The sequence below is a fragment of the Vanellus vanellus genome, assembly GCF_965231255.1.
Source record: "Vanellus vanellus genome assembly, chromosome: 18".
Taxonomy (NCBI): domain Eukaryota; kingdom Metazoa; phylum Chordata; class Aves; order Charadriiformes; family Charadriidae; genus Vanellus; species Vanellus vanellus.
The window spans coordinates 7,154,327-7,169,557 of record NC_138923.1 but is presented as its reverse complement, the minus strand read 5'-3'; the positions used below and the strand labels follow the sequence as shown (position 1 = coordinate 7,169,557).

At 40.5% G+C, this 15,231-nt stretch overlaps 1 protein-coding gene across 1 annotated transcript in view; it reads left to right on the top strand.

The window, feature by feature from the left end:
- The window catches only part of FNBP1 (formin binding protein 1), a 104,309-nt gene that overhangs the window by 36,722 nt on the left and 52,356 nt on the right, over positions 1 to 15,231 (top strand). Inside the window, exons 3-4 of the mRNA XM_082492502.1 lie at positions 1,458 to 1,514; positions 4,111 to 4,258. Of these exons, the coding sequence (XP_082348628.1) occupies positions 1,458 to 1,514; positions 4,111 to 4,258 (205 nt within the window). The remainder of the gene's footprint in view (positions 1 to 1,457; positions 1,515 to 4,110; positions 4,259 to 15,231) is intronic.

The following is a 15,231-nucleotide window of genomic DNA, read 5'->3' as shown; positions in this document are numbered from 1 at the left end:
GAGGCTGGAAAGGAGATGCTTGTTTGGATCCCTTCCAGTAGGGGTACTTAAATTTTGAGAAACACATGTTTGTCTGTGCAAATCTGCCAGGGTTCTGGCCACTGCTCTGTTTGGGCAGATGCTTCTTAATTCCTTAAAGAGAACAAAAGGAATAAGAAATGTGAGACAAAAGGCCCTGCTGTCTCCCAGTTAGCAGTAAAACCAGCATGCAGCAGGGAGTGGGTTACACCTCTGAAAAAGCAGTTTCTTTTCAATTGGACGTGTTCTGGGGGTCCTCCAAAGAGTTTGGCACAGATAAGTCAATGAAACTTAGTAGTCCTTTGGACAAAAATTCCATCAGTACCACTAGTATGTTATTTTTAATTGCTGAAACAGCCTTGTAAAGCTAAAACAAATGGCTTCCATTTCACGGTAGGGTAACAGGAGCTGCAGGAAGGCTATAGTAATAGGTCTGTTTAGAATAGAGGAGATCCCAGTACTGCAGCACTGAAAAGGTCTTAAAATCACTAAGTAAGTTTTGTCGACTCTGGTTTGCATTGTTTGAAAGATGCATGGTGGTGTGCTACAGTGCAATACTGTAATGTTGAGCTTTAAGTATCAGGAGGGTGTGCCCAGTGTCCGGTGGGCAGCACGCGCTTATTCAGCCCTGGGCGTGCTGCTGGCCAGGGGCTCGTCGTCCATGCTTTCAGGATGATGAAAGCTATATACTAACTGTCAAATGTGCTAGAGGAGTTATGTTCAAGTTTCTCATTCAAGATACGATCACTTGAAGAGCATATCAATATTTTAAAATTAAATCATTAGTTGGATGTGGAGTAATGAGAAATGCAAGCATCTGTGCTAATTGGGATAACCAAATTTCACATTTCTCCCAGCATCAGTTCATAATCATAAAATGATCCCCCTTTGATCATCTCAATACAGCTTCCCACAGCTTTACGAAGATTTCTCTCTTCCTTGGAAGCATCCTGCTAAAGGCAGGCAAATTTGCCTGGCCACGCGTGTCATCTGCAGCAAACCACACTTTAATGGGCTGGCTGACCTTTGGATATGGAGTAGCACCTTCTACTGGTGGAGTTTGTAAAGCATGTCTGTGTGTCCAAGAACCAGTATTTTTACTGTATAAGGGTCTCTCCTTTAGATCAGGTGAAGGAGACTTGTGCATCATCAGAACCAGAACTCAGGTGTATTGACTTCATTACTTTAATTTATTAACTTATCGGGTTCATAATCTGCTACTTTATTGTGGTTATAGAGACTGAAGCACTGTGTGGCCCATTCTTTGAGTACTACTACAATGCAATTGGAGCCCAATTGTAAACATAACCCTGAAAAGGTGTCTAGTCACTACAAATGAAAACTGAAGCCCCACAGAATGGGTGTGCATGCAAAGATTATCCAGTTAATTTAAAGGCGATTTAAAATTTAATTTTATATCTATGTATTTTTAATTATAGGAATCTTTCAAAGAAATACCAACCCAAAAAGAACTCCAAAGAAGAGGAAGAATACAGGTATGTTCATAATCCACTGCTGAGTGAGCGTGCATTGACGGAGGAAGGGGAAAAGTTTGGGTTACCAACTAGGATTTGGCTCGTACACCAAGGATTTTAAAGTCAAGTATAAGAGTATAGAAATCATAGATGCAGAAACAGGTTTATATATCGGTAGATACTAAGGAGCATATTTTCAAAGTTTTGATTTGGTCTGTAACTACTCAATTCCTTTCATATGATTGCGGTTTCTGGATGCCTGGTTTGGGGTGGTTTTTTGTTTTGTTATGTTTGGTCTAGTTTTTAGGTACCTTAAAAACTTTCAGCCAGACTATATGATCCTGGTGAATGACCAAATTCTTAACTACTTTCAGTAGGAACAGAAAGAGTTGTTAATTTTTAGCATGAAACTTAAGCAGTACATATTGAATTACTTAAATGGACTGACAACCCAGATTAGTAACTTACTAAAGGGGTAATGTTATAACACCACAGAGAAAGCAGTGGTTCTTGAAGAGTAAGGTGAAGGATGTAGTTTGTACCCCCAGTATCCTGGGATGGATCGACGCATGAGTTGCTGCTGTTGAAGGACGTTGCGTGCTGTCCGCTGCTGATTCACATATTCACACTGTATCTCCCTGGTGGCAGCGGACTAATGTGGCACTCGCAGATAGCGACTGCAGCGCCAAAGCACAGCTCCTTCACTGTACTGTGACGCTACAGACCTGGATACAGGTGGTGATAGACCACATGTCGTTAAGAACATTCCTGCCCTTGGTGAGATTTAAGATATTCTTGAAAGAGAACTTTCTAGAGGAGGAGCTTTCCAACAGACAGGCTACGAGCCAAAGCGAGAACCTTTTCCTTGGAGCACTCTGACTCTGAAGTTTCTCAACGTCAGTGTTTTGTAATGCTTTGAAGGAAGGCATAGCAGAGCCTGACCCTGCAGCCTTGTATTGCGGGAGGCCGCTCTGCCTCTGGAGAGCCTGGCAGCAGACTCAAACCCTTGACCTTGAAATTTGAAACATTTCAAATGAGTTTGGATGTGGATCCAACTGTATGATTATATTAATTCAGATTTTTGGGTCAGCCCCCCAAGCTGCTGTATACAGCTACTCTAGTGGCTCATATTAACAGCGATAACAGCCTTTTCATTTTCTTTTTAATTTATTTTTAGTTAACATTGTTTGGGAATTGTTTATTTATGCCATTGTTTCCTGAGATATGGATATTTACACAAGGAAGCTTATGTTACCAGCACATCAGCTGTTTTGGTCTGTACCTGGGATTAGGAATAAATCCGCCTTTGGGTAGCTATACTATTAATGGGTATTTTGAGTTTACTACAACATTTTTTGACACATCTTTCATTGCTGGAAAAGGATATTGGAGTCAAAGGATTTGTGATGTGGCACAGAAGATCCTGTGTATCCTTTGCCCTTTTAAATGTAAATGTAGTGTTCACCTCAGTATAGTTTCCTCATGTCTCTAAGGAATGTCTGAGGATTTGTCATGCGACCTTTGGGTGCCTTGGACACTGCTTTGAGACAGCCTGTCTAAAAATTATCTGTTTTCAAGCTTATTGTCAGTCTGTAGTTCTGTGGCTTTGATCCCCTCTCTCTTGCAACTGGGATTTCTCCCGAGGCACCACAGCTTGACTGTGAATGTGGCTGCTTATATTGGACTGTATTTTTAGTATCTCTTTTTTTGTTTGTTTCTTTTTTTTCTTTGATGCCTTCTTCATCCGTACTTGTACCACTTCTCTCTATTTCCTCTAAATCTCTCCCTCTTTGCTTTGCTTTTTCACCTTTAGGTGATGTTACCAGTGCAGACTGTTACCATTTAATATTAATAGTTTTTCTAGTATGTACAAGTGCGGTGCTTCAAAGCTGGTGTTTTCCAGTTGACCAACACAGCCCGCTGGGGTATTTAAATGCAGCTCTGTTGGTGCTGTGCTGAATATGCCAGTGACACAATCTGCTGGTCTGAAATTGTGTGCACAGATGTTAATTTCTTCCTTTTATTAATACATGGAATGTTGTATTGGGAATTCTCATACGAAAAATAAACCTTGCAATGGAAGGTACTAAAAAATATGGATTGACAATAAACATCTGGTTAGTAAACTTGCTGCCTTTTTGAAAACTTCATATACTATAGCTGATTGAAATCTAATTTACACTATGAAAAGTTTTCTTTTCTGCACTACGCTAGCCAAAAAGTTGGTTTCTTAGGCAGGATTTTGCCAGGTAGAGTACACTGATGACTCTGTGTACTGAATTATAGGACTTGAAAGAGTATAACTAGAAATGTCTGGTGAATAGAGATTAGAATAGTGAAGTCTTAGAGCTGTGCTGATAAAAAAACCTGGCACTCTAACACTGTGATATTTTAAGAGCCAATGTCAAACTGTCTAAATCAAGATTAATTCATCAGATAACTGTCAGTGTGTGGGATAGGCTTCCTCTGGAGAAATTCCTTCAAGTGAATCTGTGCTAACTCATGTTCAGTCTCACGTAGCAATACTAAATGCTTAAGAAGGATACAACCTCCCTTTGCAGCATGTCTTTCTGAAAAGAAAAGGACTAAAAGCAAAATGCATTTTTGTCCTCTGCAGGTACACATCAACTAGAGCCTTCCTAGCCACTTTAAATGAAATGAATGACTATGCCGGACAGCATGAGGTCATTTCAGAGAACATGACCTCTCTTATCACTGGAGAGTTAACACGCTATGTGCAGGAGCTGAAACAAGAGAGGAAATCGGTAACTGATAATTTTTTATTACTCACAATTAATTGCTATTTAAGACTGATAATCAGTGGTAGAGGAGTTCAATGTTAAGCAAAATTTATTTGTAGTTAATGAACACAAACTTTGCTAATGAACCAAGCGTTAAAAAAGTGGGTTATGTGCCCTGGCCAAGTCACTGAACCATTTCAATCAAATATTATAAAATCAGACAGCAATGCCTTCAGGAGAATCCCTGCTAAATAAGGTCAGAGATCCATCTGAGCTTAAGTTTCTGTTAGCCAAAAGCTTGTTTAGGGAAGAGTCCAGCAGCACTGTGTAAAGCCTGAAATAAACAGAGAAACTGTAGTACTGAGACTGACTGAAAGAATTACTAGGATCTTGGTTCACGTTTTCCTGCTTCTCAGACAGATCTGGTCAACAGAACTTTTACCCCTGGGATGAGTGGTCATAAAATAGTGATTCTAAGCATTATTGTTACAAATAGTCATAATACAGGTATAAAATGACTAAGGAAAGTTCTGCAAGGCAAGGGAGCATCAGGGCACTGTATTTCATTTCCAAACTCTGTCCATTATGGAAAGTGCAAAAGTACTCTTGCTTAGTCTAGCAAAACTTAAGTAGTCCCACTAAACATTAAGCATGTCTTCAAGTGCTGTACAGGGCCAGAGTCCTGGAAATTGCCATCTCTTCTTAAGTATAGTATTAGGATGATAAGTCTGTCAACAGAGGAATAGATATACCTTTAATTTGCAGAATGGTGTGTAATCGTTCAGGGATGTAATATTTTGGTAGCAACATGGAAGGATATTTTGCATGTAGCTGTGATGAGAATGTTGTCTCAGCCACTTCTATGACCTTTTATTCAGTATGGACTCTGCACAATAAGCAAAGGAAAAGAAAAAGGAGCATGGTATTTTCCTGTCACTTTTACCTAATGTTTTTACCTAATTTTTCAATTATGTGGGCGTATAAGGTGATTTGATCTATTATACATTTTAAATATGATGAAAGAGGACTTGCTGTCTTTTTTGTAAAGAATGTGAGCAGTAACTGTATTGCTGTTTTGTTTTGGTTTGTTTGTAGACTTTTGTAGTAAGTATGGCTCATATAAGTAATGGGTGAATGACAGGAAAATTATTTTAATATTGGTCGAGTGATAACAGTATGGGAACAGCAAAAAAACAACTGACAGTGTATTTACCTGCTGATAATTCTTAGCCTTTAACAGAAAACAGTTGTCAGTTATGGTTGGTTGTTTTGTTCTTATAACATGAATATAAGCTATATGAATTATAAATCTTTGATTCCTGTAGATTGCTCATTTATGAGCAAATAGTGTTGAAAAGGAAACTGCGTCCGCCTTCAGGCATTCTTCATACATAACCTCTCTCACTTGATACCATAAAACACAAACGCATCAATCGTGCTGGGATCTGCAGAAGGGGAAGGTGGTGGTTGTGTAAATATCCCAGAGGGCTGATCTTTGGCAAAACCTTCTATGATACGAATTGATGAATTGCTTGGGATTTCCAGAAATTTTGCTGGCAGAGTTCTCGTGCTCGCTGCTTCATATGTCATTAGCTGTTGTGCTACAAATTCATAGAATCATCTAGGTTGGAAAAGACCTTTAAGGTCATCGAGTCCAACCGTTAACCTAAGGCTACCAAGTCCACCAAGCTGCTAGAAGCTGTAAGAAAAGATGATCACTTCTGGGCCTAGGGCCACTCGTAGGAATTGGGAGACTCACAGTCTGGTCCACAGAGTTCTATAATTTGAATTAAGTCATTCAGGTGTCCAAATACCTGTAAAATGGTATGAATTTCCAGTGGTTTCAGTGTGACTGAGATCAGCACATTTGCTTTTTTTTGTTGTAATTTCCCACCTGGAAGATGGAAGTGATACACAGAGGTGTCATAAGTATAAATGTGAGAAAGATGAATTCCAGCACAGCAGAAAGAGGTCAGGCATAAAAATATATCTGAATTAAGAGCTTCTGTTTCCAAAGGAAACCCCTTTGATAGGCAATAGGAATTGTGCATTCAGTGGAGTCATGGGGGATGAGGCTGGTGATCTTCAAACACGTGGGGTCTGATGCATGCCTGCATTACTCTGTTTTCATGCTCATTTAGCTCTATTGATTAAAGTGGAATTGCACTAGCAGATGATTAGGTCGCACAATAAGAAATCACACTTCTTTGTTTTTCCTTGACAAGTACAAGCCCGTGGCCTGTAATCAGTGCAGACCTCATAGTACATAAAGCCTTGGGTTTATGCTGGATAAAATTCATTTGGCATGCAATTTTTACATGTGTTGGATTCATTTGGCTACTGTGAAAGGTGTACTTGATGTCTATGTCATGTTTTTCCATATAAGATAGTTGCTAATGGTGAAAATAGGGGAGGAAGCAGCTAATCAAAACCAGGCAGGCACAGTCTGGAGGCTGGACAAGTGGGATGATTTGCAAATTCAGTGATTTGGTGCTGTTCAAAAGAGATGATACCTCATCTTTCCTCTGGCCTGGTTTGGAGCTCGGGAGAGTCTGGGTTATGTTTTTACAGGTGACGGGCTTTGTTGCATGATGTTGTTTTGATCATCAGAAAGTGGTTAGAAAAATCAGGCAAAGACTGTTTTTGTGAAATGTGAGCATCTTTAGCAGCAAAGGTCAATCAGTGCGCTAAACTTTATTGTATTACACATCCTTGTTCCATAGGGTACCCCCTGGTGATGTTGTTGCTGTACCAGCTGAGTTGTTTTCCCCTCCCAGTCACTGAAGTTAGGCATACAGCCTGCCTGCTTTTCACACACAGCCAGTGTGCGTGTGAGAGGGAGAACTCATACGCCGTTTCAGTTCTTCCCAGCTGTCTAGTGAAGTGAAACTCTTTATAGTACAGTTCCTCACTTCAACTTCTTCTTGTATTCTCTTGATCTTAGTGTGTCCATGCCCTCATGTGAGTAATTCTCATCCTCAGCCAGGATCTTGCCAGCTGCTTCAAAGCTGAAATTTCAGTTCTATGCTACATGTGAAGGTCATTCCCCGTCCACCTTCCTTCTGAGGTTATTGAGGCCAGATGCATGACTGAATTCCCCTTTACTGTATGAAGACCTCCATCACCAAGCTGCACAAATGAGTTGTGGATCACCTCTGAGTGGTTCAGGGAAAGAACTTGCTTCTGTGGTCATTCTTTATGCTGCCCCAATTTCACCAAAGCCTTACTTTGGTGTAATTGTGGAAGGTGTCAAGTTGGAGCTGGAGGCCCTGCAGTATTACAAAATTGAGTCTTAATCTTGTTTGTCTGCAACAAAAGAAAAGGAGATGATCCCAGTAATGTCAAGAGGGGTGTTTAGACTTCACAAGCATTAACAGGTGATATGTTTCCAGGTTGGAAACGTACTTGAGTTCTTCTACTGCCACCCGTTGCGACTGTTGCTGGTTGTAATAGCAGCTTCTAAGCAGACCAGTTGTTCTCCATATGAGAGAGAAATCACCAGCATTTTGATTGCTTCAGTGAGGGAATCTGCTTCTCCACATTGCTGTGCCTGCCAAGTTACTCAGCATGCTTTGTTCTAATAAAAAAAGTAACAATCTAGACACTGAGGGATTTTTTTGCTACCCTCTTTTTGGGTGGCACCTTAGAAGACTTCTGAGTAAACTTGCAGCCAGTGCAGCTCAAGCACTGACAATTTCCTTTTTTCGTAAAGTTTCACAGGAGACAGCTTGGTTTAGGTATTCTCTCAACTATGGATGAGAAAAACCCTCAATACTGTAGTTTGTCTGGATAGAAGTTCAAGAATTAATTCCTGGGACAATTCTGATTTAGATCTGTGGTCACAAACTAGGTCTGACTCACGTTCTCCTCTGGCAGCAGCTGCTCTGTGTAGCCATTGCTCATGTCAGCTTTGCTAAAAATGTGTTTGGGAGTCATGAACTATCTCTTTTATTACTGCTGCTGCTTTCACCTCTACCTCCACCTCCCCTTGGGGGTAGGCTGGCTCCATACAATCAAGCATGAAAGTCAAGTAGAAGCCAAGAGCTTTGCTGCAGACTGAACTGGTGCAGCACTGGGATTCTGTGGTTGAGAGAGAATTTACCTGATGTCAATACGTTCAATTTTGTGTCTGGATAGAAGGGGAACGGGGAATGAATGCATCCTTATGGGTACTGTGAGGGCAAAAAATGCTCTGGTTCTTCATGGTGGAGCATGTGCGCCCTCCCTGTGTGTATTCATATGGTGGGTGTACATGTCAGAGAACTTTCTGTTTCTTGTAGCTTCTCAGGTGTTGATGAAAAGTAAATAATTGGAGGAATTCTGCCATGTTCGTTCACTCTGAATAGTGCCCTGTTCTGCAAATAGTCCTGTGGTTTTCAACAGGATTTCTCACAGCGTAATGCACTGTGCAGGCGTGAGATGGGATGGCAGAATACGACCCTGTCAAGTACACAATGGATTTTTCTGCGTTGCATTTTGGATGTAACTCAAGGTCTCGGTGTGTTTGGAGCTTTGTGCTGCAGAGGTATGGCGAGACATTGCTGCCTTCAAGAAATGACAAACTAATGGCAAAGCGGGTAGTAGGAAGAGGAAAGGAGAGATGGTGAAAAGAAGTGAGTTGCCAGACTTCAGGTTGACAAGATTCAAACTGAGGTTTGCCGGGCTCTTGTTCCGTGGCAAGCCCACTTCCAGTTTACTGCCCCATGAATGATGTTAGAAGTATTTAGTTTTAATCTAAGTATAAGGGTATAAAAATTAAACACTAATAAATAGTTATGTTGCCGGGTAGAAGCTTTGCAGGAGCTATTTATGTACAGAAAGAAAACTTTGGGGCATTTATGGGAGATTTTGTTGTGCTCGATAAATACACCGCACAATGATCCAACTCTACATATTCATCCTCTTTCTTACAAGATATTTCAGCTGTATTTCATTAAGTTAAATTGTACCAGTAGAGTGTTAAGTAGTAGCTATAAGAAATGAAAGAATGCAGAAAAATTGTTTAGGAAAGATCATAATAAATTCTGTATATTCTTATTGAGTGTTTGCTGGTTTTCTACAAACTATGGCATAAATTTAATAAAACTATGTTAGATATTTGTACATAGAATCTAATCGTGCTGTGAAGGACTGTTCTGGGATGGAAGAAGCAAGTGCTGCTTATGAAAGTTTCCAAAACATTTTTGTGTGGTAAACAAACAATAATACCGAATTCAACTGAAAGGTATAATGTGAACTTTGGGTTTAGCAGAGTTAAAGTTCAGACCACTAGACTTAATATCCTGCTCTTCCCAGTTTTGAATGGGTACATTGAACTATGAAATAATAGTTTAAATAAATAAATTGGCTTCTGTTTCCTACAAGAAGAATTCTCATTGGAAACAAAATATGGTTATGAACAAATGTAGTTACTCTTTCTGTGAATTAGCCTGAATATTGCACCGCGGAGCAGCAGCCTGTTAGAGGGACAAGATGAGGTATGTCTTCTATTTACAGTAACATTTCGTGCTCAGTGCACGACTGAAATGCCTGAGGGTGAGAGAGGTTGAGCATCGGCCATGTACGTATTTTTTCCCTTTGTGTTCTGTGCAGACAGCTGCAGAGATCAGCCTAAAATGAAAGAAACAGTAAAGCATACCTTAACTGTGTGCGAGTGCTGTTTATCCAAGCCTTGAGGTACATGATACAGGTGGGCATGTTTAGCTGGCATTTCAGTTAACATTTTATATATCTGGTGTGGATCTTAATACTCATGTGCAGGTATACACATGCATGAAGGTTATATAGAAACAGCTAAAAGGTTGCAGCTATTTAAAGTAAGTATTTCTTTGTCTGTTGAGGCATTAACTTGTACATCTTCTGGTTTTCTTATCGTGGCAAGAGTTGTATGGGACTGTCACAGACCATTTCTATGGAGGGAGGAGACATTCTATTGAGGTGGCATCTCTTGGTTGTGGATCAGTGGAAGAGAAGCTTTGTGACAAGACTGGGAACTAGAAGAGGTGGAAGCTCAAGTAGCATGCTCCTTTATTTTCACTGAAGTATATAAAATACAGACATCTTTTCATCATACCTTAATTTTTAGTACTAACGTTGGATCTCCCTTTGAACAGCCCATAGATTTGCTCTCATAGAGCACTTTGGCACAGCCGGTCTTGATTAGCCCCCAAGAGTGGATTTGAGAGTGGGGTACGTGATCTCCAAACAACCTGTCATACCTGTGTTTGTGCTCACTGAATCCAGGGCCTTCTGGCCTGCTGCTGTGAAGCCAGATGGTGCAGCAGGACTGCTTGACAAGTTGGCTGGTGTAGCAGAGTGCCCTCGAGGATCCCTGTAGCTTTGCTCCCATAGAGTTGTCCCACTAAACTGTAGGAGTGCAGTACTGCTCTGCACATGTGCAGTTGTCTCTGTGCCTGAGAAGAAGTTATGTGGTCTGAGTTACAATTACCAGTATGAAGACATAATCTGTCATACATAGCATGAAATGGCAAGTTACCATAAACATTAATGCCACAGTGCCTTTTAGGTTTATGCTGATCACCGTCATTCTGTTGCTACGTCTCCCAGTATGCGTGGGCAGCCAGTTTGGGTTGTCCTGTGCAGCTGATCTGGTCTTTGTCTGAAGCCTGAGAAACTTTGGTCTTAGTGGTCTGTAACTGGAATCCCCTTTGGGATGCACCACTTCAGGAGGAGCCAATTCAAGTCGAATTGACGTCAGCCTGGAACAGATGTTCGTATAGCCTGTTTCAGTTTTGACCTAGTTGATAGGTACATGTTAAGAATAATGCTCATATGGAAGGTTGCAAAGGAGAACAGGGTTATGTCACAAAGAAGAAGCACTAATGAATGTGTGTGAAGACAGCCGTATGCTTCATGTCAATGTTCGCAGGACTGTCTTATGCTACTCTTATTACAAATGAGAGCGATAAGACCTCAAGAGCATGTTGCTATTCTTGGAAACAAAGATTTCTTCTCAGGAGACTGTTTCCTGTCTTTGCAGCCAGGAAAAGAAAAATATTTGACGAGGCTTTTTGCAAATTGAGCTGAGAAAATTGAGGAAAAAATAATGTTCTCTAACTTCCGTCTCTGGTACGTTTTAATCACTGGCCAGGATTTTAGGAATCGCTTGTAACCAAAATGGAGACAGAGTTTGAATTGGCGGAGAAAGCACTGCATTGCTAGGACTGTGTTTATATTGACCGTCAACGTGAGCTGAGAGTGCCAGTTACAGAAGTCAGAGAGAACTGTTTTTTCAGTGTGTTATATTATCTAGTTTGAAAACAGAAAAGAGAAGAAAGCAGCCTTGTGATATATCTCTTTTTTGAAAATGCTTAAATAGGATGTTGTCAAACAAACCATATGCTATGCATATAAATTAACAGATTATTTTTCTGACTATTTCTAATAGAAACAGACTGTGGATGTGCAAATCTTAAGTTTAACCATGTTAATCAATTGCTGTTTACTTCCTTAAGAAAAACAAGGCTCTATTGTTACAGCCTTTCTTAAAATGTTTCGCATGGTCAGTTTTTGATACAGCATGAGCAGCGCAGTTGTCATGCTGGTAGTCTATGTGTTTCAGGCAATTCTTCCATTTAAAACTGCCCAGGAATTCCTCAGAAAAAAATTATTGGACTGTGTTGTCCTTCATAAGATGCTTTTAACTACATCTTGCTTTTCTACTGCTGCTCTCAAAAGGCCAGAAAGAAGATAAGAGGCATCTTCTAACAAGCTGTTGTCTGCCCTGTGAGCTGTGTGGCTATGTAAACCCTCTTGCATACCAAGAAAGTTTTGCAAAAATATCCCACTGCTACTTATTGTAATAGTGTTGGCAGTAACAGGCGCTTTATTGTAGGTAGCTTGCTTGCTGCTCCCAGTGTTTTCATCAACACGGGTGAAATCTGAGCCTAACAAAAGTCAATGAGAGTTTTGTCTTTGATTGCGCAGCAGCCAGGATTTCTCCCCAGCTGTTACAAACACAGTCAGCGTGGTAATGAGGAGAGCACACCCACTGGTGTGACTTGATTTAAAAGGGAAAATTCACACACATAGTATGTCTGTGTGTGGATTTCCTGCTCTACCTAAAGCTCTTCTGCCTTTACTGTAGCTGAGTATTCCTTGAGCTGAGAGTTTTTAGAAGATAATGAATGTTTTTAAAAAAGTTGATCTAATCCAGGGTCTTCATATAAGGAACTTAATACTGTGCTGAAAATCTCTCAAAGTCTTAACAACTTTCATGAGATCACCTAAAACCTAGATTATTGGATCTTACACTGTGAATGCAGAATGGATGGAAACGTCCAGTCAAAATGTGGCCAGTTATGGATTGTTCAGAGCACTCTGTGGCATCCTGACTGCACTGGGCTTTAACACACAGGAAAAAAAAAAAAAAAAAAAGACAGTCCTGGTCATGTAGCCAGTATGGTTTGAGTTTGGGTAATGCTGCTATGTTTCAAGCAATTAAGTAGGTGTAATGCTTGGATAAAATATTTTTCAATCTTAACGTTGTCATGGTGATTGCTAGCCTAAGACTCCAAAGTATAGATTAAAAGGTGATTTAGGAAGATTGAGTGTTGAACACTAATAAAAGCAAACCTTTCACTTTACCATGTTTTTAATGTGTGTTTCGAATGCTGTTGATAGGGCCAAAAAGTCTGGAGGAAATCGTGTTATGTGAACAACCAACACTGCTGCTGCAAATGTCCTACTGACACGCTTGACATGTGATTTGTTAATTTGGTATCTTGCTCATAATCTGAGGTTTTTAAATAGGAAGCCTGTTTAGGGTGCCTCAGTTTGGGGGGGGCGGGGGGGGGAGAACATTAGATATTGTATCAGCTACTCTAAATTCATCACTCTGTGCTGCTGAAATGTGTGTGACTAATCAAGAATGGTAGTTTTCCGTATCATTTACTAAATCATTTGTCATGTTCCCATTTGCTGAATCATCAAGTGTAGAATAATCAGTTATTTCATTTGATTAATTTATTTTTTCTTTAAATTAGAACTTGTATCTTGAAACCTTGTCAAGGAAGAGTTGATCTTAAAGTTATTTTTGCTTATTTTTTGGGGGGGAAAGGGGAAGCTAAAGGGCACTTGCTGTTTAAGAAGATTGTAAAGTAAAGGAAATGAGTTTGCAGAAGTTGAAGGTAGTACGGGGTTTGAGGAAACTGGGGGCTTCCTGTATGACTTTGAGCAGATCATTTAACCATACTGTCTTGATTTTCTTACCTGTAAAATGAGGGCAATGAAGAAATATAGGTAGCTGGAAGGTACCACTTAGTTGCTTTATATAAAAATGAGGTTTTGGAAGGCAGAGATCATCCTTTGAGGGCAAAGGATTTGCAAAAGCAGAAGTGCTCTCAGTACGTATTACATCTGTTACCACGTGTAGCTCTGTCTCTCATAACAAGGAGATATATATATGAGATAACACAACATATATTTATATGCTATAAATATGTTTAGAAAATGGTTGAACTAAAAAAAGCAATATTGCAGTGAAATCTCCAAACTGTGATGCACCTGTATTTATCGAACTGTCACTCAATGTCGGATCCTCTGTTTCACTATTTAATAATCCTCAGTAATGCCCATTTTACAGCTTGGTGCTCCATTTCTGTAAAAGAGCTTCTCACAAAAGAAATAAAACAACTCAAAAAAGCAAGTTGTAGCAAAATCTGAATAGGATGCAGCCATACTGCTCTGGCTTACTGCTCTGGCTTACTGCTTATTTCATATGTACTTCCAGCAGCTTGTAGAGTTTATTTTACAGAGAAGGCAAATTTGGAAATAACAAGGATGGCTTGTGCAAAATTAAAATTACATTATTGATTAACTCCAAAGTAGTTTAAAAATAAGAGCTCGGGGTAATCCTGTTACCCGATATGCTTTTGATTCCAAGTTCATCCTTCAGTCTGTATATGTAATCGTGTTCTGTTAAATTAACCTGGCATGTTGTTTTCCTAAGGTTTATGGGTCATTGACAGTATTAGCTTTCATGCAGACCAGCTGCTCCCAAATCAAGTCCCTTCCTACACTCCAGCAAAGTTGGAGGCAGAGAAGAGAGAAGCACACAAGCAAAGGCTGGTAGAGGCAGGAGATGGAGTATGAAGACAGCCACGTAATTTTACTTGGAGCTTCAATGTTAAGACTTTCACCAATTCCATGCTCATTAGCAAAACGTTGAAAAATGTAGTGTTAAATTACAGCTATTCCTTGGGACTTTTTCTGTTGCTCCTTGGGACTGATTTCCTAAACTCTAATTACAAAAGCAAGCCTGAAATGAGGAGTGTTTGAAAGCCCCCTGGCAAGCCAGATGCAGTAGCTGTCACAGGCTGAGTTGAAAGGAAGTGGGGATCTATGAAAGGAACCGAAATCGATGTGGAGCCTTTCCCCACTGTTATCTGGAGTTTTTTAATGTCATAATGTGGTGACTGAGTGTTTGGAGGAGCCTAGCATGGTAGGCAGGGGTCTGAACTGCACGAGTACCATCAGAGTTCATGTCAAAGGTGTCTCCCCAGCCGCAGCAGTGCCGGGCTGCCGGCTGCGCTCCCCTCCATGGCCCGGCTGCTGCACGCTCTCCATCCTCGGTAGGTGGGAGCAGAGCCAGAGCTGAGCACAGCACATGCCCAGGATAAAAGCTTTACTGACATTGTGCCTCTCTGCTTTGAGAATTTTTGTGCAGAGGTAAACACTATCCAGAAAGTTAAAGCTATAGAGTGCCCCTATGTTCAACTCGTTAAGGAGGGTGAGCATCCCTCCTTAATAGCCGGTGTTTGGGACTACAGGTAGTAGTATCCAGAGCACTCAGGATAGTGTGGTGGTTCTCTTCTCGCAGACAAGTTGAAGGTTGTCATGATTTTTAAGGCAATACAAGTCTATTGGACATGGTGTGAGAGAATTGCATTTTAGGGGTTTTTTACTGGCGTGCCTGGTGGCGCCAGAAAGGCAGCTAGGTAGCACATTTGGTCCAGAAACCTGCCTCTCCGAGAGGA